Here is a 23,596-nt window from a genome sequence, read left to right as displayed (position 1 = left end):
ACGACGTTGAAGTGCTTCTGAGTTCACACGTGAATGTTAACACTAATAACACTAATTGAAATGCTACTTGTTTTAAGGCAATAAAGTTATCTGTCTGGCCACTTGTCCGTTTCTCAGTGTTTTCCTTTCCACTTCTGTGCAGATGTGTGCAGGGGTTGGTATGGTGTTGAAAAACCTGAAGAAGTAAAGACATTTGAGATAGCAGATTCCAGGCGTGGATACGTCTTGGAAAATATTGCCCCACAAATTTCAGTTAAGATCGACTGAGAAAAATGTATATTAAATAATACTTTAACGATCGGGCAGCTCAATTAAGTCAGTTGATGTAACGTTTGTTCTCTGCGTGGGGTCAGACCCTAACCTTTTATTATTATGTTTCATGTACCTACTATATACTGTATATAAGAAGGTATTCACAGATGTTCCAGTGAATGCTGTGCGGCTGTGAACATTTGTTACACAGCAATCGAAAAGTCTTTAAAATGAATAAAATATATATGAACCCTGCATTTAAATAACCGTCTGTTTTCAGTCCAATAATGTTTTGACTTTCTGCCCTTCTCTAATTAGTGCAATGACGTGTTGCTAAAAATACATTCGTCCCTGCTGACCTTCAAAAGTGCGGAATTCTGCTGGTTCTGGATCAGTTTGCAGTCATTTCATCCCTATGGTTTTAATTTGGGAGCAGAAAATAAATCTGGTCCACGGTCAGCTGGGCCCGCCCACTCCCACGAGTGTGTGTCCCCCTCCCCCGAAGCACTCATCCCTGTTGACGTGTCACCATGACAACAGTGCACCTCTGGGTTTTCCTCCGCTCCTTGTTTTTCAGCCGTTATTAGCGAGCTTAAGAGTCACAGTGTTAACTACTAACACGGCAACTATTGTCATGTAACGGGAGTAACGTTATATAGTCTGAGTTGAACTGAAGAAAGAAGATGTCGGATATATTGTGCAGGTGGCTGAACGAGGAACTCCGGCTGTCGAAAGCTGTTGGTGAGTGAGACTGAAGTGCCTGCCTGTCTCACGTTACTGCCTGTCTCACGCCAGCGTGGCTCATTATAGTTAACTGCTAGCTTAATTATGCTAACTCGGTGGTCTGACGTTAGTCACCGATAACTGTGTCCAGCGTCACGTTGGCACACTAAAAGGTCAAATGCATGTGACTTTACAATTCTAACTAACGTTACACATTAAAGTTGATAAGCAGCTGTTAACTTATCAACACAGGCATGTTATTTTAAATGGTAGGAACTTAGTTTTATTTAAAAAAAACAAAAAAAACTGTTAGCTAGCTCCATAGCTAGGTTTGTGTAAGTTAACATTTCCAAACTAAAATTGTTCAGACAGGTGTTCAAACTTTAACGCTAAATATCTTTTTTTTAACCTACTTTAACGTTTGTCCAGTATGTTTTCGTAAGAAACACACATATAGTGTTGGAAATGTCACTGTTTGCGTAAGGCTTAAGGCGAAGCGAGTTTAGCTTATTTATAAAGCACATTTCAGCAACAAGGCAATTCAGAGTGCTTTACTGTCTTAAAACATCAAAAAGCATCGAGACAAAGTGCAGAAGAAACACACCACAGAAGGACACTTGAATACAAATACAAACGGTCATAAGTTACATGTTCCTCTTCACAGATCCAAAGAGCTTTGCCAGGGATTTCTCCAGTGGTTACCTGATTGGGGAGGTTCTGCACAGATATCAGTTGCAGAATGATTTCAGTATGTTTATGAAGAAAGAGTAAGTTGCACTCTCTCGTTTTCTAGCTATATCTATCCATTATCCTTTGTTTTCTTTTTGTGATTTAGAGTCTTGATGAATATTAAAGTTCACCACACTTTTTTTCATAGCACCTCCATCTCCAGGCTGAATAATTGTACCCGTGTTGAGCCTACTCTGCGGTTGCTGGGGATCTCCTTCGACATAAACACAGCCCAGGAACTGATGCAGGAGAAGGAGGGTGTTGCCACACGCCTCCTCTACCAACTGTACGTGTCGCTCGAAAAGAAGAAGACAGCCGAAGTCAGCGGCACGTTGATGGAAATCCTGCAGCCTGCAGTCAATGTTGGCCTGCACGAAAATGAGCATGAGACCTACTCTGATGTAAGTAGTACAAACAAAATGTCATATATTTTTGCGGTTAAAGTTTACGTTATTAACTCAACACATCGTCAATATCAACAAGCATCTTACTGTCTTTGTTTTGACGTAGCGACTGCATCAAGTGGTAAAACATGATGCAGAGCTGAAGCTCCAGAAACTCTCTCGGCACTATGAGGAGAAAAGCCAGCAACTGAAAGACAGGCTTGTTGAGACCCATTCCATCCAGCAAAAGAGACAACTCAGAGTCCAGGATGAGAAGAGACTGAAGAATATTGAGACGGTACTGGAGATATCGGATATTATCATGCAGTATTGCAATACATTCCCCTGTATTCTTTTAACATAAAAGAACGTGAAATGTTTGACCAAAGGTTAAGGCAGTCTTCAGATTTGTAATCCACTTTTGACATATTGTTTCTCAGTCCCAAATGTCACACAGCAGCATTTTGGGTGTTGGACATTAATATAATACTACTAATGGAAAGGTCATGCTAACTAGTGGGGAACTGGTTATGTTGCAGCTGTGGGTGAGTCGTCAGAAGCACAATGACGTCATGACTTGTAACCAGGCCACCATTGTCCAGGTGCCCAAGCCACCTCCCTACACTTCACAGCTCAACCTGAAGAGGAGGCAGCAGCAGCAGCAGCAGCAGCGCAGAGAACAACAAGTGCAGGTGTGATCCAGGTTAAATAATGATGAGATCATTTACCGACACAGGGCCAGCTATAAAGTGGTGCCCACAGAGTTGGTAGAGGCTGATGCTGGCTGACAATGAGCCTTACAGTAAGTTTACAGTCTTTTAAAAAAATATCCCTTCGACAATTTTAGATATTCAGGTGCAAGAACTTTGAGTTTGTTCTTTGTCGTTAGTTGTTCCCAGGTCTTCTTCAGACTTGCTGTGGTTTACAGAGGGAGGTATTCATTCAAAATCAATTTCTCTGCAGAGGTATTCCCAGGGATTTTCCAGATTAAGTAGGAATTTTAACTGATGACCCTCCGTATACAATACTCCCTATAAGGCAACCATGCCTCAAGTTGGACAACGATTAATTGAATTTCTCACAACACACACAAACAACACATGAGTAACGTGTTTATTTTTGGTATCTGTTCATTTTGTATGCAGATAGTCCAGACTGAAATAACCCAGTTTGAGACCAGGAAGAAACTGGTTACTTATGGTTTTGCTTCCTCTTCAAGGTGAGAGAAGATCAAACATTACATTTGGTATCATGTTGTATAAATGTTTGTCCTAGTGGTGTTGTATTGCTTAATAAATCATCATCATCAAACGTTAGGTGATTGAAAATGTGATTTGAACCTTTTAAATTCTAGTGGTCAGCCGTCCTCCGGAAATTTCCCCATAGCTGGCATCAGCCAGGGCTTTGAGGTCCCTGGAAGTGGAGCGAAGCTGACATTACAATCTAACAACAAGTATATACAGGATATCCGACAGAGGCTGGAGGAGAATGCAGTAGCTCGCGAGCAGAGAGAGAAAAGACGAGACAGATTCCTGATCGAGCAGGTCAAGGCCCATGAAGCTCAAGAGGTGCAACTTTAAGTTTAAACATATGAAAAACACGTTTTAAATAAATCTCACACATCCTACTCTCTTTGACCTCACAGTCTGTTATTTGGCATTCATCGTTTCTAACCCCAAAAACCACCTCACCCTGCAGGAGGCACAGCGAGAGGAGCAGCTGGTGAAGCGTCTGACGCGTCAGACTCAGCAGGAGCAGCGCTTGGCGACCCAGCTCCTCCAGATTCGCGTGCAGAAGGACGTGATCCGGAAGAACCGCCAGTTCAGAGAGCAGCAGTACCAGCAGCGGAGAGAGAGGGACTTCCAGGAAGCTCTGGAGAGGGAGGCGGTGAGATAGGATGAATAAGGAAGAAGAATAATTCACTCTGTTGTCGCTTTGTATTAGGCTGCATCAGTGATAAGCATGAGTAGTGTCATAGGGAGAGAGAGGGCAGGGTGGATTTTGGTAGTTTGTAACAGGGTATGAAGAGAAAGAGAGCTAGGGGGACTTTAGAGACAGATCTGTTATGTCCTTCAGGTGATCACACCCGTAGAGTAGGCGGAGTTGAAATGAAGGCAGATAGTTGGATAAATCAATGCCTCGCAGAGGATACAGCCTTGGTTCAGCATGGTTTCAGTGTTAAATATTCAGTATGTTGTTGTGAAGTGTGGTCATAGTGTTATTGTCCCAATTTTTCAGGCAGATTGTCGCACTGTTAAGTCTCATTTTCTGTGGTTATTTGCCATTTACTCCTAAGAGTGAAATAGTCTTTCTTCAGAGATGATTTAGGGAGAAAATCACACGATTAAATGTACATGCTTATGAAAGCTTTAATAGGGTATTATTGATATTGTGTCTTTTGGCAAACTAGGAAGCTGTATTCATTGTTATCTGCTGTTTAACATCAGTTATTCAGTATTATAGCAGGTCAAAAAAAAAAATCTTTCTTTTTTTTATGCAACCTCCAACATCAATAATGTACTGATTCCAAAAAATCATGTCTGTTAGTTTGTTTCTCCATCATTTTCCACAAAAACACTTAGTCATGTGTTTTGCACAATAAATGACCTATGTAACATCTTTCATCTTCCTTCATTACTTGCACACTGTGGTGATTAGCAGCAACATGTATGTCATGCCTTCTCCACTCACTCCATCTTTCTGGCTGGGGCCTGGTCTAGGCTCTGGCTCAGCAGGCTAAGTTGGACCGTGCCGAGGAGATCAGAAAGGAGCTTGAATTCTGTAACAGGATTGCTGCTGAGCGAGCTCAGGGCAGATACAAGAAGCACTTTCAGACCTGCAAGGACATTTTGGAGCAGATAGTGGACTTGGCCACCAAGGTTGGAGAATATCGACTGCACACTGGGAAGTACGTGACACAATATTGCTTTTAATGATACAGAAGTAGAAACATGCACACTGTATTTGGGCTTGAAACCTCCAAAAGTGACTCATGGTCAGTCGATTAATGAACATGAGGAAAATATAAAATGTGTTAGAAGCAATCAATGCAACAGGAACGTTCAGCTTTACTTAGCTCAAGACACGCAAGGGTCAAAACCAGGGGGAAAGGTTCAAACAGGAAGAAAAAAAATGTTAAAAGTTAAGCAACGCACACTAGCATCTGGCAGAGTGTAAACGAAACTAGACTGGTATAAGTACATTTGAGACTGATGAGGGAATGAGCTGCAGGTGAGGAAGCGGGAATGGAAAACCAGGTGAAGGGAATGAGATGATTGCAGAGCAGGAGGGAGTTACAGGGTCTGAAATGAAACGAGAGTTAGTGAGATGGCATGGAAGCAGAACAGATGAAGAGATAGACTAAGGTGGGAGGGGTCGTGGCAAAATATGCTCTTTCAGTCTCGGTTTGTCGCTATCGTTCATCTTGCTTCGTCATTTCTCTTTCTTTTCTCTGGGAAGACATTTCAGGAAAGTATTGAAAAAAACAGAAATCTGACTGAAATCTTGTCTGTAATGTTGTTTATAAAGTGAAGTTCTGCTACGGCAGCGGTGCTAATACAGATGGGAGTCAAAAACCTGTGAAAACACCAAATACCACTCTTGGAAACATTCTTGTGCAACTGACCAGTGGTCTAATAAAGTCAGGAGATGTCAACATCCTGTCTGCTCCTACTCACGATCAAACACATAATCTCCACAGATACCCTGCTCAATATTCACTTTGTGTGTGTCCTGCTACCTAGGTCTTACATACACATTACATATCAGCTCTTCTACTCATGTTTGGATGAAACATATTTTCAAATAGTTTGATCATTTTTAAGGCTGAATTAAGAAAACAAATTTGATTGACTTTGAATACATTTGCGCTCATTAAATGTAGCTTTGCCTTGTGTCATTTCTTGTGCTGTCATGTCCAGTCTGATTCCAGAGAAGCCGTTGAGAGAGTGGAAGGAGCTGCTGTTCAGTGGCCTGCCTCTCTATGAGCCGATAAAGTGCCAGCAGCCAGGGTTTGAGCTCTCTGCCCCACTAGACCCCGTAGAGCTTCAGAAGCAGGAGATACTCAAAAACCAGGACTATGATGAATACACTGTGAGTTTCAAACACGCGTGCAGAGTGTTTTCAAATCATGCTTGCCCACACGCCCTGAACTGAAGCCCTGAACTGTCTTGAGTGCTGAAGGTCCTCTTTGTCTGAGCCGTATGTCGTGTTTGTCAGAACATGGTAGGTGAGTGGGCGTGGCCAGAGGAAGCAGGCGAGACCAAATTGCCCCTTACCAACAACAACATCCTTGGACACGTAGTCCTGCGACTGAGGAACGTTGTTTGTCCACCCGTCATGGAACCCTCCCCGCCCTCATTTCCTCACTATACCATCAAGGCCTGTGTCCTGGGCAAGTTTTGCTCTGGGAAGACCACCTGCCTGGCCAAGCTTGCTGAAGGTACACGGCATGCAATCCAAACACAGATGCAAGCACACGCACAAACACAATTCTGCACCACCTAACTGCTGAAATGTGGAATTCGATTGGATGGCTTATTTGTTGCTGAGTGTGTGTGTTGTTTCCTGCTTCAGCCCATGACATCTACGTCTTATCAGCGGACTCACTGATCGAGGAGGCGCTGAATGCTTACCACAATGGAGAGGAGGTTAGTCAGGTACAGTAGAACAGGATAATAACTTCACTAGTATCCCTTTTTCTTTTATCTTCTCGGATTATTTTGCTTCAAAATGACTTTTCAGGAACATAAAAATCTCACTAGTCTCTCCTGCCAGAGCCAGAAGTGTATAAACCGGTAAACGCCGTAAGAGGTCCTCAATGATCGTGAGCATTTTAAAACATCCCTCTTTGGACAACAGGTACAGGTCACAGAGCAGCAGGAAGAGAAAGACGGCGAACTACTGCTCACATCCTCCACATCACCGAAGCCTGGTGGGTTACTGGAGCTAGCGTGATTCTATTTTATACTATGTGTTACAGTGTTGTTGCTGTTTTTTTGCTTTTGATGAAAATGCACTGCATATTACGTGTTTCACACAGCTGCTCGTTTGATGTGAGATACCTGTCACTCATAATCTCATTGTTTTTCAGATCTTGACACTCAAGAGGAAAGCAGAGACAGCTTTGTAAGAGTAAGTGTTGTTCATGATCTCCTGACTCTATTTCATATTTATTTATAGGTAATGTAACCTGTACTCAATTTATAGCACTAACCAACTTGATTAAAAATTGCCATTCCTTGCTAATACAATTTGGGAGAATGTGATAATTTAAAATGTTGAGTTATAAAGTTTTTTTTAATTTTATTTCCAGAATTGAATACTAAACTCTTTTTACCTGCTTACATGTGCTTATGCAGCTGTCTACCCGGGCCATGCAGGGAGCAGCTGCAGAAAAAGAGCTGACGAAAGGCAACGCCATCCCTAATGAGCTGTTATTGGACATCATGGTAGAGGCTATCAGGTGAGCACACAACCTGTATTGCTACGAAATACTTTATAGGAGTTGTTTTATCTCAGTTTTACCATAAGCCATTCATTTCACATAGTTAGTATCCCAACGATACAAACGGCAAAAAACCCACAATCACTCTCTAGACAGTGAAATATGGTTTGTGTCCTCGATAGGCAGGTTCCAGTTCAGTCAGGTTGGATCCTGGATGGCTTTCCAGTGGACATCACCCAGGCCCACCTGCTAGAGAAAGCCCTGGGCGGGTCTGTAGATGAAGGGAATGACGCTGTAAGCAGCAGGACAGAGCTCGTTGCTGATCCTAATCCACCCAAACCTGCACCACCCCCACCTCCTGTGCTGGATCTGGCTCTGCTGCTGGACGTCCCCGATGAGTGTGTGGTCAGACGTCCGTTCAGTCAGACGGGTACGTTGTACTAGTGTGAGTTTAACGGTATGTGTCCGTGTTCACCCAAACGTTGTGTGTTGAGCTGGCGAGTAACCAGTCAAATGTAAATGATGTGTTGGTGTGTTTATGTGGTGCTCTTGCCCCCAAACCTGGTGCAGAAACGGATAATGCTGCTGCTACAACCTCCCATCCCACAGACAAGAACTTGTATCTGGCACAGATTCCACACAGGTAAAAAATAAGTAAAAGAAGAATCAAATAATCAAATACATTACTGCTACTGCATGTTTGTCAAATATCTAACATCGTTTCCGTCCCTGAAGGATCACAGCTTTTCAGGACACCTGGCCAAAACTTGAGAAATGGTTTGGAGGAAGGCAAAACATTTTGGTCCGCGTTGACGCAGATGTGGACGAGGAGGAGCTTCACAAAAGGGTGGAGTCCGTCCTGCAGCGAGTTATGATGCAAACACAAGAAGGTGACTGGTTGTCATTTTAGCGTTAAGCGAAAGTCTTGTGTGTATTCAATGTCTCGCTCAGAATCAAGTTCTTCATAGTGCCATTAGATTAGGAAACATTTTCTGTTCTTATCAAACACTGGTGATGAGATTCTCTCTGTTTCTACCTCAAATGATGTATAGTAGACAATTTGCCCTCCCTGAGAGAAATGCAATATTTACTCACAATATTCCGAGATGTTGCCTCATCAGCTTTTGCCGCTCTTCCTGGTGACGATGTAGTGTTGGACAGTGGGGAAGCTCCGGACTCTTCCTTTTCAGCTCCACCTCCACCTGAAGACCAACCTCAGGGCCTCACAAACAAAGCACACGACGACGCAGAGTCCGATTTCAGCCTGAACAAAGAAAAAGCCCAAAGTGCGTCACCGTCCAAATCCAACAATGGTTTCATCAGTAGGCTGTGGATTACACATTCATAATTATACCTACTGATCATGATGTGGTTAAGACATGTTTTCCAACTGAGAATGAGTGGATGGCACATGTGTTTTCTTTACGTACATGATATAGACTTTATGTTTTCTAACGTGCCAGACTGATATATTAAGTATTTGGATACAAACGTCACCTCTGAATCCACTGAGTCTGTTTGAATATAAACAAAAGGTTTTTTATCTTTAATAGCATTCGACTAACTTGACAGACTTGTTTAAGGTGATTTAAATATGATTATATATTATGATACTGTTATTATTGATAATCATTAATGTCTATTCATGATATTCAATGAATATGAATCATTTCACGTTAATATAGTGAGGACTTATGCACTTTTCTTCTTGTTAATCAACTCACTCAGTGGCCAATGAGGACTCTCAGGGAGTCCCCGAGAACCCACCGGAGTCTGCCTCTCCCTGCCCAGGTTCATCCGGCTGGGTCCATGTGGATGAACCTTTTTCTCCAGTAGGATACAACTCCTTTTTATTTTTGCTTTGCTCATCAGAGTTGGAAGAGCACTCCTAATCTCTTCCTTTCCTGAAAAATCTTGTCGATGACATTTGGACCACATATATGACATTCAGATGCACTCACTGGGGGTTGCCACAGGGTGGCCCTCTAACATGATTCAACCCGTGGACCTGTGGTTTTCTACCAGTCTGTTTATGAAAATAGATGTCCGCTCTCCAATGCCCCCTGCTTTGCTCACATCATCTCCCCTCCCCATCTCTATCTCCAGGAGCTGCCAGAGTTCTTGTCTTCCCATTGGGACACGGTGTGCGATTCGTACGTGAACAACGTAAAGACGGTGATGCATCAGCTGCGCTCAAAACGATCTGTTATTGACCTTCATCTGTTCAACATCAGGTATTCTGCCTTTATAAGTAGTGTGAACATGGTCCTGGTTCTGGTCCTTCCCTTCAGAGGGCCCAGCAATACATTTCAGACCCAGTTAAAAGTTCCTCACAGTGACTTTAATGCAGTGTTAGTACAGGTAAGCACATAACGAAGCATTTGCTGAGTGGACACCTTTCTGTGCCTGTCATTTCCCCATCTATGTTTTTGATATCTATCGCTGAAGATGCATAAATCCCTTTGCCACTTTACTATACACTTTTTGCCAAGCCACTACTATTTTGTTAGCTACAATCAATTGACGCTTTTTATCCTTTTAATACTAAGTTGTGTCACGTTAGTTTACAGCTGCAGATGCAGAATGGAAGTTGAGTATTTATATTTAGCCTCTGAATACAGTTATTTTTGGATACAATTGAATATGACCCAAATGTTCATACCATAAGAATTAGAGGACATTTATGTTCATAAAATAAATATTACATGTATTGCTATGTAAGTATTACCTGGTTCCCCGTATCTGTAGAGAGGAGTACAAGCAGTACTTGGGGCGTCCAGAATTAAAGCAGGAGTTAGTGTCTCATTGGCAGAAGGACTTCAACAGCATAGCTGATGACATGAGAGAAGACGAGGATACCAAAGCAGAGCTACAGCTGAGGCTGGATGTGAGAACAACTTCTAATATAATACAATGCAAATATTCTTAAACTGATCATGCTGGCCCGCTTCAAAAAGTTTAAATACTAAATATATGGAGACGTTTCGGTATGTGTACAGGAACTGCGCGAACGTCTGTGGGACATTAGTGACAAGCGTAAGGAGGAGGACGAGAAAGAGAGAGCTAATCTCATGGGTGACGGCTGGTTGGAGGAAGACACTGCCGTCCTCGTCAACCACCACTCTGTCCTCGTGCAGGTAACGGTTCTGTTTCTGTGTCACCATCTGACTGAACAAACAGTAGTTTATAAACTACTTCCTTTTGTTGTGTCGCTGTGTTTCTGGCGTAAAGGCATGTGTGTCTTTTATGTGCTTCTTCAGTTTGACTTGCAAAACCATAATGTTGGATTGTTTGTGTTGTCCAGGTAGAGTTGGACCGTTTCCAGGACACACTCTGTATTCTCAGGCTCTACTATTTGAGCATGTACACACAGGTGCTACCTGAGCTTCCCTCCATGTTGGATTGTATCCCTCTACTGGACCACACAGAAGTTAAGCACCAGGACGAGAGGCAGGAAAATCACTATTAATAGCAACATAACTAAGTTGCAACAAGATAATATAGCAAAATGACAAACATTTTAAATAGTTTATGGATAATGAGTGCGGAAAGTGAAAGATTTATGTTGTTCCACCAGCACTGAGCCAGCCAGTGTGTCGAGTCAGATGAATGACGGAGAGGACATGAAGAAAACTAAACCGTAAGGGAGAGGCACTACGAACAGTTTTCTGCAGTCTGTTTGAAGATTAAATGGATGCTGTCATTTCCTCATAGTCCAAATGCTCCCCAGCACAAACATACACTCACACACAAGCAATTTCCTCCTCTTCTCCCGTTTTCCCCTCCTCCGCAGACATCCTGACTCCAAGACGAAAATCCAGGTTCAGCCTGAATCCGTCAAGGTCGTTTAAGCATTCTTAACAATGTAGTTAAATGTGTAATTGTGCCTCAAAAGAACAAACAAAACACCGCCACTTACATAACATTTTAATGACGATATGCCGATAATCTAGTAAGAGGTATTGACTCTTTTCATTGTGAACTCTAGCCACCCCATGAGAAACTGATGTCCAACTATGAGGAGGCACTCGCAGCAATCAGCCAATTGGTAATGCTTTGTGTGTGAGAGTTTGCATGAGCATATTATTGAGGTTCATATACATTTAGATATGCGTTTCTTTTTATTCCTGACATGTATGGGTTAAATATGTGTGTAGGTGTCAGCAGAAGCCCACCAGGGGGAGACGCAAGAGCAGAAGGAGGAGCACCAGACTCATAATCAAGAAGTCATAATGAGAATACATAAAGAATATGCAGCCGCACTGGATCATGAGGGTATGCACACACAGAGATTCACTATTTTCTTCATATCACAAGATATTCAATCATCATATGGATGTACTGTCAATATTCTAAGTGGCTCTTTTTTCTAAGAACTGTGTCACATGAGATATACATCACGTGTATCCATGTTTGTACTTTTACATGTAAAACATTAATATGCTTATATACTTGTGTTCCTGTGTGTGTTTGTGTGTGTGTGTGTTTTCCAGAGAATGCAGCAAAGGCGCGCATTGCGCTGGTGAAAGGTCATGGTCTGGTGATGGTGCAGTCCCTGCAGAGCAGAGCAGAACAGACATTAAGCGACATGCAGAAGTGGTTAGAAGCACACTATCTTGCAGGAATGAAGAGGTATGGCACAGTAAGAGTGCACGGTCATGTACGGCACAGTATGGTCTGGCTCGTGTGTGTAAATAAATAGAGGGACTTGAATGTGAATGTAGCAGCCACAGTGTAACACTGCACTGCTGTCCCTGTTCTATTAGTTGTTTTTGATTAGTGTGTCACGAATGCTTTCTGTATTTTATCTCCGTGTCATGTCACAATGGTATAAATGTGTGCATATATGTGAGCCCCCAGATATAAATTGTTGGACTGGCGGTGTTACTGTAAAGTTCTCTTTTTAATTCTATTTATTTGTCCAAAAAAACAAGTCCCAGAACAGGAGAGATTTCTTAATTCATGACAGCCGTTTAAGTGCTCTTGCAGAAACTGTTATACAATATAATATTGAAACACACAGCGCTTATGAAAAACAGTTTCAGTCCCTAACTATACATTGAAGACATGAATGACGTTTTATCTGTGCCTCTCTCCTTTTCTCTAGCATTGACCAACTGGCAGAAGTGGTCGGCCACCACATAGACGCTGGTGCTAAGTTGCAGAACGAGCTGGTGTTGGTACGTAACAACCTTTTAATTGTATTGATTTTCTTTGAAGTATCTAACCCAGGTAGGTACTGTATAATGTGGTGCTCACTGGTTGCAGGGTGGCTACTGCAGGATGACATGTCGAATGTTCTTCCAGCATGTGACCAGTCTCCTTTAACTCACTCCTCCCATTTTAAGATTCCCTAAATTCTCTTCTCCAGCAATGTACTGACTTCTACTTGAATGGAGACTGCCAAATGGTGGCCAGCCCGGCTCCGCCTCCCCGTCCACCTCCTCTGGAGAAACCCACAAGGTCCACGCCGACCGTCACTCAGCTGGAGTCGCTGCAGCGACAGCTATGCGACGTCGCTCCATCAGGTTAATACACGGGAGACAAGTTGCAATGTTATTGGGTCTATTAATCCAGCTATCCAATGATCTTTTCCCTTCCTTTCTGACTTTCAGGCCTCATGTCCAGTGCTGATTTCTTTAGTTTGCTCATGGATATCATCTCTGTAAACATGGGCAGAAACGTCTTGCCTGAGCTCTGGATGAACAACAATGAAGCACAGGTACTCTTTAAGCACAAAGTAGAGTAATCATTTATTTTGTCTTCGCCTTAAAGCACCAAATTGCAGAGTAAGCAACATTCTTGCACCATAGTGTCCGGTTACCATGAAAGAAACATTGCATGGCTTACAGGAGCATTGTCCTTTTCTCTTCTGTCCCCAGTTGTTGGAAGTTGTATCCCTCGTGACCGACGCCTATGAGTTGATAGACTGGCGTCAGTTTCTGCTCAGTGTTGCCCTCCCTTGGCCGTTTCCCTCCTTACCACAGCTGCTGGTCGTGCTGCAACGTTTCAAGGCAGCAGATACTGGCGACACAGGCTATGTTAACGAGGAACAGTACCTACAGGTCTCTACTGTCACTATAAATTCAGATTCTCTGGTCAGACACTCAAACAAAAAAGTCCAACTTTGGATAAACCTGTATCTTTAAGCTATCTATCCACTCTCACAGCCCCTCTTTGCTCTTGTGGCTTTATCATGCACTGGGACCCTCTTTCTACAAGCAGGCCTGGGTTCAAGTCAACCTAACAACACATTTAGTGTATATTGTACACTTTATATAGTATAAAGTGGAAACTGTAGCTTCCTAAACGTAAAAACAAATGTTTAAGTTGCTCCTCTTGACTCCTTTCTCGGCAGACAGAGTTGTGGTTTTCCAATGAGAGTGTCCAGCCCGTCCCGGAGGACCCCGCTGAGCCTCTTCCTTATGACCGTCTGGCTAACCTGCGCAAGGTAACTAAATTCCAATGTAAACTTTCATTACGTCTGAAATGGAGAATCAAGGTCATGGTACACAAACGATTTAAAAAGGACATAAAAACAATTGAACAAAGACAGAAGAGACATGAAAGAACATAAAAAAGCATTACCCAACTCTTTTAACCGTTACTATGAGAGGACTTTTCAGATATTAATTGAAAACACAGACTTATAGAGGATACCGTCATCACAATGCCATCAAAGGGGTCAAACATTAACATCTTGTGTTTACTGTTCATCCAAATGAACTGCACTGCAAGTACTAAATCAAATAAATTACCAGTAACATTTGCTACTGTTCTTCCTTCTCAGTTCTTTTTCCAGTTGTTTGCCGACCGCTCTGTCTCTCCCCCTCGACTGGATTACGTGTGCATGCTGCAGTACTTTGCGGCCGACCCCAACCCCAGACAGGGCTTCATCAGAGCACTCAGTGTCGTGCTGGGACAACATCTCAAGTACTCCTTCCCGGACCATCTTGTCAAGGTGAGTAAAGTAATCTCCAAAGAGAAGTGAATGAAACTTCCACTTCTTCATCTCCTGTCATAAAAAGAGTGATAAAAGGAGACAGGTGGTAGGATTTATAATGCCAACAAAGATTTTGTAACAGTTGCACATCAGCAGGGTAGCAGATACCAGCAATATCATAATACGTTGTGTGTACAGTCTATGCCCAGCATAGAAGAGGCTGCCGAGCTCAGCGCCTCAGAACTCGATGGAGACTACAAGGAAGAAGACACTCCGTGTGCATCACTCGCTTCGTTGGGGGAGAAGGAGGTGTCCATCCCTGCTCTCCTTGCTGTCATCTGCCACAAAGTCACCAAGATGAGAGACGGCAGCCCTCTTCCTCCAGGCTGCCTGAGTCAGGAGGAGCACACTGAGGTAAAAGCCCTGTGAACGTTCAAAGTTTAAGGAAATAAATGAATGATGAGGATTCACTTAGGAAATAAATTGTTGACTAAATGTAGTAAAAATGTAAGATTTAATCTTCAGTTCTGCACAATTAGTTTGTCCTCAGCAAGGTTTTTTGGTTTTCTATTATGCCTTCATTCTTTACATCAGTGTGCATATAAAGGCATGGCCTTTCTTCTAGTTAAACTTCAAAAGTGCGACTGATAAAGCTGACGAGCAAATCTTTCTGGGTTTCATGATTAAAAGGTCACTTCCCAGACTTGTGTTACAGCAGTGGGTGTTTTAAAGGGACAGTGTTGGGGACAATCCGTGAGGGGACAGTCTACACTTTTATTTGCATAACTAATAGAAAATAAATGAGACAAAAAAAAATACCGAACCCCCCCAGTATACTATAGAATCCAAGCAGAATTCTTAACCACATTATTAAAATGAAACTCACGGTAACACTCTTAATCTCTGCTGGCCTCTAGCAACTGGTGCGTTTGTTCAGAGAGCTGGACTACGAGCCTGAGGACTGCGCCCCCTTCTCCGTTCTCTCTCAGCATCCTTTCTTCCAGCACCTGATGGAGACCTCAACACACTACCAGCTTGTAGTAAGTCTCTCCATGTCGACTCGTCTCTTTGTTTGTTTTGTTCCCCGACAACACCGTCCGTTAGATGAGAATCTACTTAATCCCTCGATGCTGTGATCAGTCCCACATACTTATCATCCAAACTGTTCACCATCGCATGCGTTACCATTCTCAAACCTACACGAGGATTCACCTTTATCTTTCATCTCTCTCTCTCTCTCTCCCTCTCTCTCTCTCTGCCTCTCAGAACATTCATAGAGTGCTACTGGCCCATCAGGATGAACGAGAGATTCCTGAAGAATGATATAAGTGTTCTCATTACTTTAAGTGTTTGAAGTGTTGAATAAATCCATCCGCGACACAACTTGTGTCAGCATGTAGGCATGTCTATAACTGATGACGGTTGGAGTGACACCATAATTGAAATGACAACAATAAAATCAATGATGGCAGGATTGACCCCTCTTATTCGTTTTTTTTTTTTCTCCCTGACACACTCCAGCAGTTTTTCTGACTGACTTGTTCTTCTAATGACCTCTCTGACACAGAACAGCATTGGTCGCGGTCACAATGAGCACATTGTCCAGGATAACCTACATGTCAAGCCTGACTTGCCAGCAACTGCCTGCCAGGGCACCCGCAACCCTATGACAGTCCATTCAGCAGCGATATGTCCCGGTAGTCACTGCTCTCTGTCCACCAGTCACGTTAATGTGCATGCCGCCTTGAGAGAATGTAACTCCCGTTAACATTTGTCTAATTTGATACAACGAGGGGCTTGGGGAGCCACCCCTCTGACCCACCTCCCTTTTTCTCCGTCCCTCCCTTCCATGATCGCTGCAGGTCCGAGGCTCTCGGACCTCTCAGTGTCCGACTTGTAGAGAAAACAGAGCCGCTCACATGTGTCGCATAGACAGACTCGTACTCGCAGACTTGCATCCAAAACCTCCTGAATGATAAGGAATAAATCCGCGCCTTATTGTCGGAGCTTTTACGTTTGTTGCGTGAAAAAGCAGACTGAATACATTCTAGGTACATTGAACAAGGATTTTGTTTTTTTCCCCCCCTGTGTCGACGTGACACTGCAAACTGTATGAAGGAGTGTTCGTGGCTCAAACGGACACCAGATCAAAAAGAAGACTTTCAGGACTAATTGTGGTGCACTGAAAAGAGGATTTTATCAAGAATGTTTAATTTTCTCAGTTTTACGTTGGTAATCCCGCGTTTTCTTTCCGGCTAATATCTTGTGGGAAATTCTTCATTTGTCTGGATACAACTCCAGCACCAGTTACTCCCTGGATTCAACTTTGTCACTGTATTAGTGAGTTAAAAGGGCAAACTTTTTTTTTTTTTTACAAGGAATCCAGTTCACGCAGCAAGGTTTTCATTCCAGTTTATTTTGGAATTGGAAGACTATTTTCGGAGGACTCTGGCTGCAGGTCAGTGTGTGGTACTCTATTCACGACATGGGGATTGTATTCTGGATGTCTTCTCTTCTGGCTCTTCCAGTGCTTCAGTCTGCCAAGATCCTGACTGTCAGTCTAATTGGTGAGTAGTGGAGAAGTGTTGAAATGACCTTTACTGATAATAATAGAAACATTCATTGTGAAAATTTGTTTAGAAATATGAGAAGAATGAGCATAAGTCCTTGCCGGACTGGTAAGCGAGTGCAGTAAAAGGTAGAGGTTGCTTAAAGAGTTAAATTTGCTCCAGTATGATTAGAAATGCAAATTCATGTGTTTTGTTGCAAACTGCGAGCCATATTGTGACATTTTAATATTATATAGGTGGAGGCTTCAAATAAGCCCAGAGGACTTTCTGCCTCTTCCTACACTCTGATATTATTTATCTCTGTTATGTTTGTGTATTTTTTAAATTGTGCAAAAAATAAATAAACTATAAGCTATGTGTTCAGACAGCATTGCGACAGCACAGTCATTTTGTTTTGTCGCTTCTTCTGCCCTCCAGGAGGAAGCCACTACTTGTTATTAGATGAAATTTCTCATAACCTGCACCAGCACGGCCATGAGGTCCGCATGCTCTTGCAACTGGGAAACCCTGTTATTACAGGTAAACTGTACACACAGTACACACACAAACATACATATACAGAAAAGATACTTTCTTTCTCGTCTTTTTCTCTGATGCAGTCACTTTAATCTTCATGCAAATGACTTCAGATTCCGGTTGAATTCTCCCAGGATTTTCCTATGCAGGCCGTGCAGACAGTTACCAGAGGAGCACCTGGTCCTTAGGAGAGAAATACATCAAAGAGTACAACGGCTGGTTCCTGGAGCAACAAACACAGTTTTTGCTGGGAAGGTATATTGGGCAGACTCGGTTACATCGATTGAATCATGTTAGGAAGTCTGGTTGACCATCAGCATTTTGTGGCGCTTTAATTTATCCTAATATGAGGCCCAATTTGTCTCTGTTTTAAGCTTCTGTAGTTGAAATAGTTGAAAATATTTGTATCACACTCCCCTTTGCCTCTCGGTTTGTCTTTCTCATTTTCCCTTTCTTTCTCTTTCTCTCAGGGACAACTTGAATAACTTCCTAAACTTCATGGGGCACCTGTCCTATCAGTGTGACAGGCTGCTAGGGGACAAAGAGATAATAACTTTCCTCCAGAGGGAGCGCTACGACATCGCCATCCTTGATGCGTTCAACCCCTGCTCCTTCATCCTGGCACGCAAACTCGGTACACCGGCTGTCCTTATCACTTTGTTTTTTTGTCATAATTACCATCATCCTTTTAAATTTGCTTTTAAATGTGCTAATTCAGATGTATAGAGTTTTATTCATTTAAATCTGGCTACATCAGTTCCATTCCCTCTACTCTTGATTTTCTCCAGGTATCCACTACATAGCTTTCTATCCTGGCACTCTGAACGGTCCTCTGTCTGTCGCTCTCCCCAGCCCAGTCTCCTACATCCCAGTCTTCAGCTCCCAGCTGTCCGACCAAATGAACCTTTTGGGTCGAGCAAAGAACCTCTTATATTCTTTCTTGGCTCCCATCGGTAAGAATACGTACATAGGAGATCACATATTGTCAAGGGGTATTATCTGGCTTGCTTAATAACACACATCTTCAGTGTACAATGTAAAAGCCCCCCTAGACATGTTATTATTCTAAAGGAGCACTTTATTTCTTCTCATACCTCATTCTCATCTCATATGTAATATGCCTAAACAATATGTTCCAGAAAGAATGTCTGCAACTAGCCAGTGTGTGGTTTATGTAATACCCACTGACAATAAATGAGCTATAATAATTCAGTCCGAGTGGCATTCAAGAATGTTGGTAACTTTTTAAATGTGTCTCGTATCGAAGTCCAGGGACATGTATGGTCGACTTTTAGGGAAGTAGCCGAGCACCACCTCGAGTCAGGCTCGCCCCCTGGAGGTCTGGAGGAGCTGCATCAAGGAGCTGAACTGTGGGCCTTCAACACCGACTTCTCCCTGGAGTTCCCCCAGCCTCTCATGCCCTACACTGTGCTGGTGGGAGGTCTGCTGAATAAACCAGCGAAGCCTCCAGAGCAGGTCTCTTCTCTTGACACACCTATGCGAACACATCCGGGAGGTTTTCAAACTACACAACCATGTCTCACTCATCCTGCCGCACTCAACCTCGCAAATGTCCCTTTTTGTGTATTTCCTCTATTGCCCAGGATCTTGAGTTGTGGATCTCCAAATTCGGAGAGGCGGGTTTCATTGTCGTGACTCTGGGGTCGATGGTCTCTTCGGTCTCTGTGGACGCTCTGCTTGTGGAGCTGGTGGCTGGCTTCTCTAGGATCCCTCAGGGAGTGATCTGGAGGTAAACGCATGGCACAATTCATACAGGCACTGTTAGCATGGTTTGTCACAGATCTCGATTTTTGAAAATACATAGAGGGGGAAAAATCTCACATGAAATATACATTTTTTTCAACAGTCATGAAAAAACGAAATGTCAGGATGTTCTTAAGCCCGCAGTGTTTTGCCTGCAGGTATGACCCAGAGAGATGGCCGTCTCACCTGGAAAGACCTCCCAATCTTAGGCTACTGGACTGGCTGCCTCTCAATGACCTGCTGGGTAGGAACAGTCTGCCTCTCTTATCCGAACCCTTTGGCACAAACATAAAGGCGGGTTACAGTGAATGGTAGACTGTCAAAAGGCCATTACAGGTGTTACAGGAATTGTGGGAATTGTCTAAAATAATGAAGACACTGGGCCAAGACTGTAGCAGACAGAGACTGGGTCACTGCTGTACTGCAGCTCCATTCTCCCCTCTTATCCTCTTCATATATAAAGAAATACCACAAGACTCCAGTGTATTTATCAGTCTGTACTACCTCCAAACACTCAGTGATTTTGTTTTTTCTCTATTTCCTGTTTACCGCAGGCCACAAAAAAGCACGTGTCTTCATCACCCACGGTGGGCAAAACAGCCTGTTCCAGGCAGTGTACCATGCTGTTCCTGTGCTGGGAATCCCTCTGTTTGGGGACCAGTTTGACAATGTGGTGAGGGCTGAAACAAAGGGACTTGGCCTCACCATCAACCCCACACACATCACCAGGGAACTGCTCAGCTCCACCATTCAAACACTCATGCAGGACGTCAGGTACGTGGACGGACATTTGTGATGCCAGTAGAGCACAGAGACGTCCGTGACCGCCCTCCTCTTCTCCTAACTGTGTCTCCGTTTCTAGGTTCAAGTCTTCAGCTTTGTCCCTTAGCAGGATCCACAAGTCCCATCCTGTCCCCCCAGCCCTTCGACTCACCCAGTGGGTGGAGCACGTCCTGCACAGCGGAGGTGGAGCTCATTTAAGGCCGGCTTCACTGACGCAGCCGTGGTACCAGAGATACCTGTTGGACTTGGTGCTTCTTCTCTCCCTGGGGCTTCTTGGACCCGTAGTTCTTTGCTTGACTTGCTGTAAGAACAAGAACAGCAGGGACAAACACAAAAAGATACAATAGCAGTGCTGTACTAAGCGTTTCAGATGTATACCTCCGTTCTGTGTTACTCGTTTATCTTCGACTTGAATACTGTACCGATATGGGAACTTAAAAAGAACAAAAGAAAGAATTCTCGCTACCCTAAAATAGTGCAGATGTTCAATAAATAAGCAATGCTTGTTGTAACTGTTTCATACAATTCACCTTTAAATAAATAGAATAAATAAGACAATTACCAAAAGTGTAAACATGGTTTCAACACAAGTTGCCTTTTTGATCCCATTAACACTGTTGCTCAACTTTGCTTTTCATTTACAGCATTTTTTTTTTTGTACACGGCAAAGATTTTCACTAACTGTATTTTCACAGTTTCACTTCAGTGGAAAAGCTCGAACGCCAAGTGCCCTGACCTCTCCCCTCCCAGCGCCTACCAGACGTCTCGTTTGTACTGCAGCGCCACATTGTCCGAACACCTCTGTGCTGCTTTGACCTGGCCGTGCTGCAAGCAGCGGTGGTTGACAGTACACGCGCAAACACGCACATACACCCTAACTAAGCATTGCTTTTGTGCTTTTGTGCTTTTGTGTTGTAACGAGCCACGTTGGGGTAGATGAGTGCACGTTATTGTGTGCTGCTTTGCTTGTCTAGTTTGGGTGTAGACAAGGTTTTGGGTCATAGTCATAGAATATACTGTAATTCTCATAAATACGCTCTACCTGCAAAAGTTTGTGTGCGTGCGTGCGTGCTATGCTCTGCTGGCTCTTCAATTATTAACCACCTGCAAGTCTCAACTCTGACCCCCACACCCTCCTCTCGTGGTTTCCACTGAGTCTGCTTCCCCTTTTCTAAACAAGACACAAAAGCGAACAGCGATGTTTCACGGTCAGCGCTCAAGCCACAGTTGAGAGCAGACCAGGCCTTGGAGGAACCCCCCCCCACCCATTCTGTCCTCCCTCCCACTCCTCACATCTGTGTTGGGGGTTAGCAGGGAGGAAAATATAGATTAGCAAGGAAATAATGACCAATTAGGACGGCTTGTTCTCTGTCCATTCAGCTGTCCATTCTTTCATTCCTTTCCCTGCATTTCATTTGTCTGTTTGGCTGGCAGTTGCAGGTGCCAGTGAGTCTTCCTCTGTCTCGCACGCAATCCAAAACAGACGGGGCAAAGCAGCCAAAGCATGACGGGACGGGACCACTGTGAGAAAGAAGAAGAAAAAAAGACAGAGGCGAATAAAAGGAAACTTTAATGAAGCAGAAGAGGAACACAATGATGCAAAATGGAACACAGGAAAGTCATAGAGCAGAGAAGAAATAGAAACAAAGCAGAGACAAACAATAATGGTCCGAATACCACTCAATGAAACAGACAATGGTCTAAAAGGTGATAGGCTGTGTCACTTTTAGTCATTTTATTACCGCAACTGCATTTAATTTACAATTTTGCTACAAATTTTGGTCTTAAATTTGAATTTCAATCACTTATTCTTATTTTATTTACAACCATGAGTTCAAAACCGGTTTGCTTCAGGTATCCTGCAGTGACAAGCATAATAAGATAAAACATTTAAATAACGTCATTATAATCGCACCACAGAGCCATGTAAGCTGCAGAAAGGGGACGTTGGTGCAAAGGTTGTGTCCTTGAATCGAGCAGAAGTGAATTAAAAGCTCCCTACACATTTTGATTGTGCGACATTTTGATTTTGCACAGTGATCTGATTCAGCCACAAACACATTCATCACTCAGGTGATTCAGAATCAATCTGCTCTCGAGTTGGCCCAATCAGAGCAGAGCTGAACGACAACGTCTGGTGCTCTCACGCGAGGGGCAGAGCACGCCTCTGATAGGAAAGGAACTCGAAACATCAATGTCGATTTAAAAGAACAAATTAAGAAATGAATCATATATTATGTGTCTAGAAGAGCAAATAATATATTGCTGTTTTCTACTTTTTAATGCATTTTTGATATGATTATATTTAACAAATGCTTGTCTGATATTGATCTCAGTATTTTGTTCTTCACAGAGGTGGGCTCTGCCCCCCCGCACCCCCCCATGTGGGAGCACCAGACCGCGCCGTTCTGCTCTTTGCTCTGATTGGGCCAACACAAGAGCAGATTGTCTCGCAATCATGCCGATCACAATCACGTCATGATGAGTGTGTTTGTGTCTTTATATTGCTGGTTCTGCCTGGTGATGGTGGTTTGATAATGCCTGACGAAGATCTCTGTTAGATCGAAACGGCTCACAGTTAAATTACTCATGGCCTTTAATACAGTGTGTGGAACTTTTGTTTGATTCTTGCCTTAGTTATATATTGACACCCTTAAAACATGATTAGTTTAACAAGCTTTTTGTGAAGCCAGAGAGAGAAGCAGGGGCTCTGATGTGAATTTTGTACAAACGTGGGCAAAAAGGATGTTCAAACAAACCTGTAGCTGGCATTAGAAGATACACAGCTGCACACTTGTCAAACGGCTCATCAGAACATTGTCCAGTAAGTTCAAAGAGGGAATAAGAAATCAGTTTGATAGGTGTCTATATGAACCTTTCCTGTTGGCTCTGTGAGTTCCAGTGAGCCAAAAGGGGAGATAGAGGACGCTGTAGGGGTTTGGCTGCATGAGTGTACTCTGTTCTGTGTGTGTTGGAGTTCACATCTGTGTTGTTTGTGGGTTAGAGCCCCATCTAGTGACCTGAGAAAAAGGGAGACTTGTGCCTCATAAATCATGGCTTCCTGGACCAGAATTAAGGCCAATTCCAGAAATACTCAGCAGTAGAAAAGGGGAGGATATTTATTCAAATACTCTTATTAAAAGTTACAGCTTTCAGGATCTGGTACATTACTACCAAAGTATCACTGTAAATATTTGTTTCTGGCTGTACTTGGCTTCTTTGCAGATAAATATTTTACAAAAACATACACACAGCTGCAGGTTCCTGAAGTCCCCCCAGTCTAACACAACAGCTCTGCACTAAATCCTACCGCCATGAAGGTTATGATGCTCTGATTCAACTGTACGATCCTTTTGGAGGATGTAATTGTATCGCATTTTATCAAGAGGTGTTTATTAGTCTATTCTCATTTATATAGGGGTGGCCAAAATATTAAAAACACATCTTGTAAACTCAAAAAAATGAAGCATTACAATCTTCATAAAAG

General features: G+C 43.1%; 2 protein-coding genes across 2 annotated transcripts; both read left to right on the top strand.

The window, feature by feature from the left end:
* Window positions 1-935: 935 nt before the first annotated feature.
* On the top strand, window positions 936-15,799 carry spef2 (sperm flagellar 2; the record flags this gene model as incomplete). Its single annotated transcript, XM_079160676.1, is given in 38 exon segments — window positions 936-993; window positions 1,640-1,742; window positions 1,853-2,105; window positions 2,293-2,382; window positions 2,627-2,779; window positions 3,233-3,306; window positions 3,442-3,655; window positions 3,786-3,974; window positions 4,808-4,995; window positions 6,008-6,179; window positions 6,306-6,528; window positions 6,663-6,736; window positions 6,954-7,020; window positions 7,180-7,214; window positions 7,448-7,551; window positions 7,716-7,963; window positions 8,104-8,176; window positions 8,269-8,423; window positions 8,655-8,846; window positions 9,219-9,247; window positions 9,249-9,365; window positions 9,640-9,767; window positions 10,282-10,420; window positions 10,533-10,670; window positions 10,838-10,987; window positions 10,989-11,009; window positions 11,522-11,581; window positions 11,691-11,808; window positions 12,027-12,165; window positions 12,641-12,713; window positions 12,905-13,061; window positions 13,149-13,255; window positions 13,416-13,598; window positions 13,892-13,984; window positions 14,324-14,494; window positions 14,675-14,890; window positions 15,394-15,516; window positions 15,743-15,799. Coding segments are annotated over 38 exon segments (4,884 nt in total).
* Window positions 15,800-16,935: 1,136 nt separating this feature from the next.
* LOC306697712 (UDP-glucuronosyltransferase 3A1-like) lies at window positions 16,936-20,456 on the top strand (the record flags this gene model as incomplete). The annotated part of the gene is made up of 10 exons (XM_079161741.1): window positions 16,936-17,043; window positions 17,464-17,565; window positions 17,697-17,817; window positions 18,033-18,196; window positions 18,351-18,515; window positions 18,830-19,038; window positions 19,167-19,312; window positions 19,485-19,570; window positions 19,881-20,100; window positions 20,189-20,456. The coding sequence occupies exons 1-10, from the start codon at window positions 16,962-16,964 to the stop codon at window positions 20,454-20,456; spliced, it is 1,563 nt and encodes a 520-aa protein (XP_079017867.1). The 5' UTR covers window positions 16,936-16,961.
* Between the last annotated feature and the right edge of the window lie 3,140 nt (window positions 20,457-23,596).

This window comes from Pholis gunnellus (assembly GCF_910591455.1).
Source record: "Pholis gunnellus genome assembly, chromosome: 6".
Lineage (NCBI taxonomy): Eukaryota > Metazoa > Chordata > Actinopteri > Perciformes > Pholidae > Pholis > Pholis gunnellus.
Note: the sequence above shows the minus strand (reverse complement) of the source record. Positions and strands in the feature narration are given on the sequence as shown.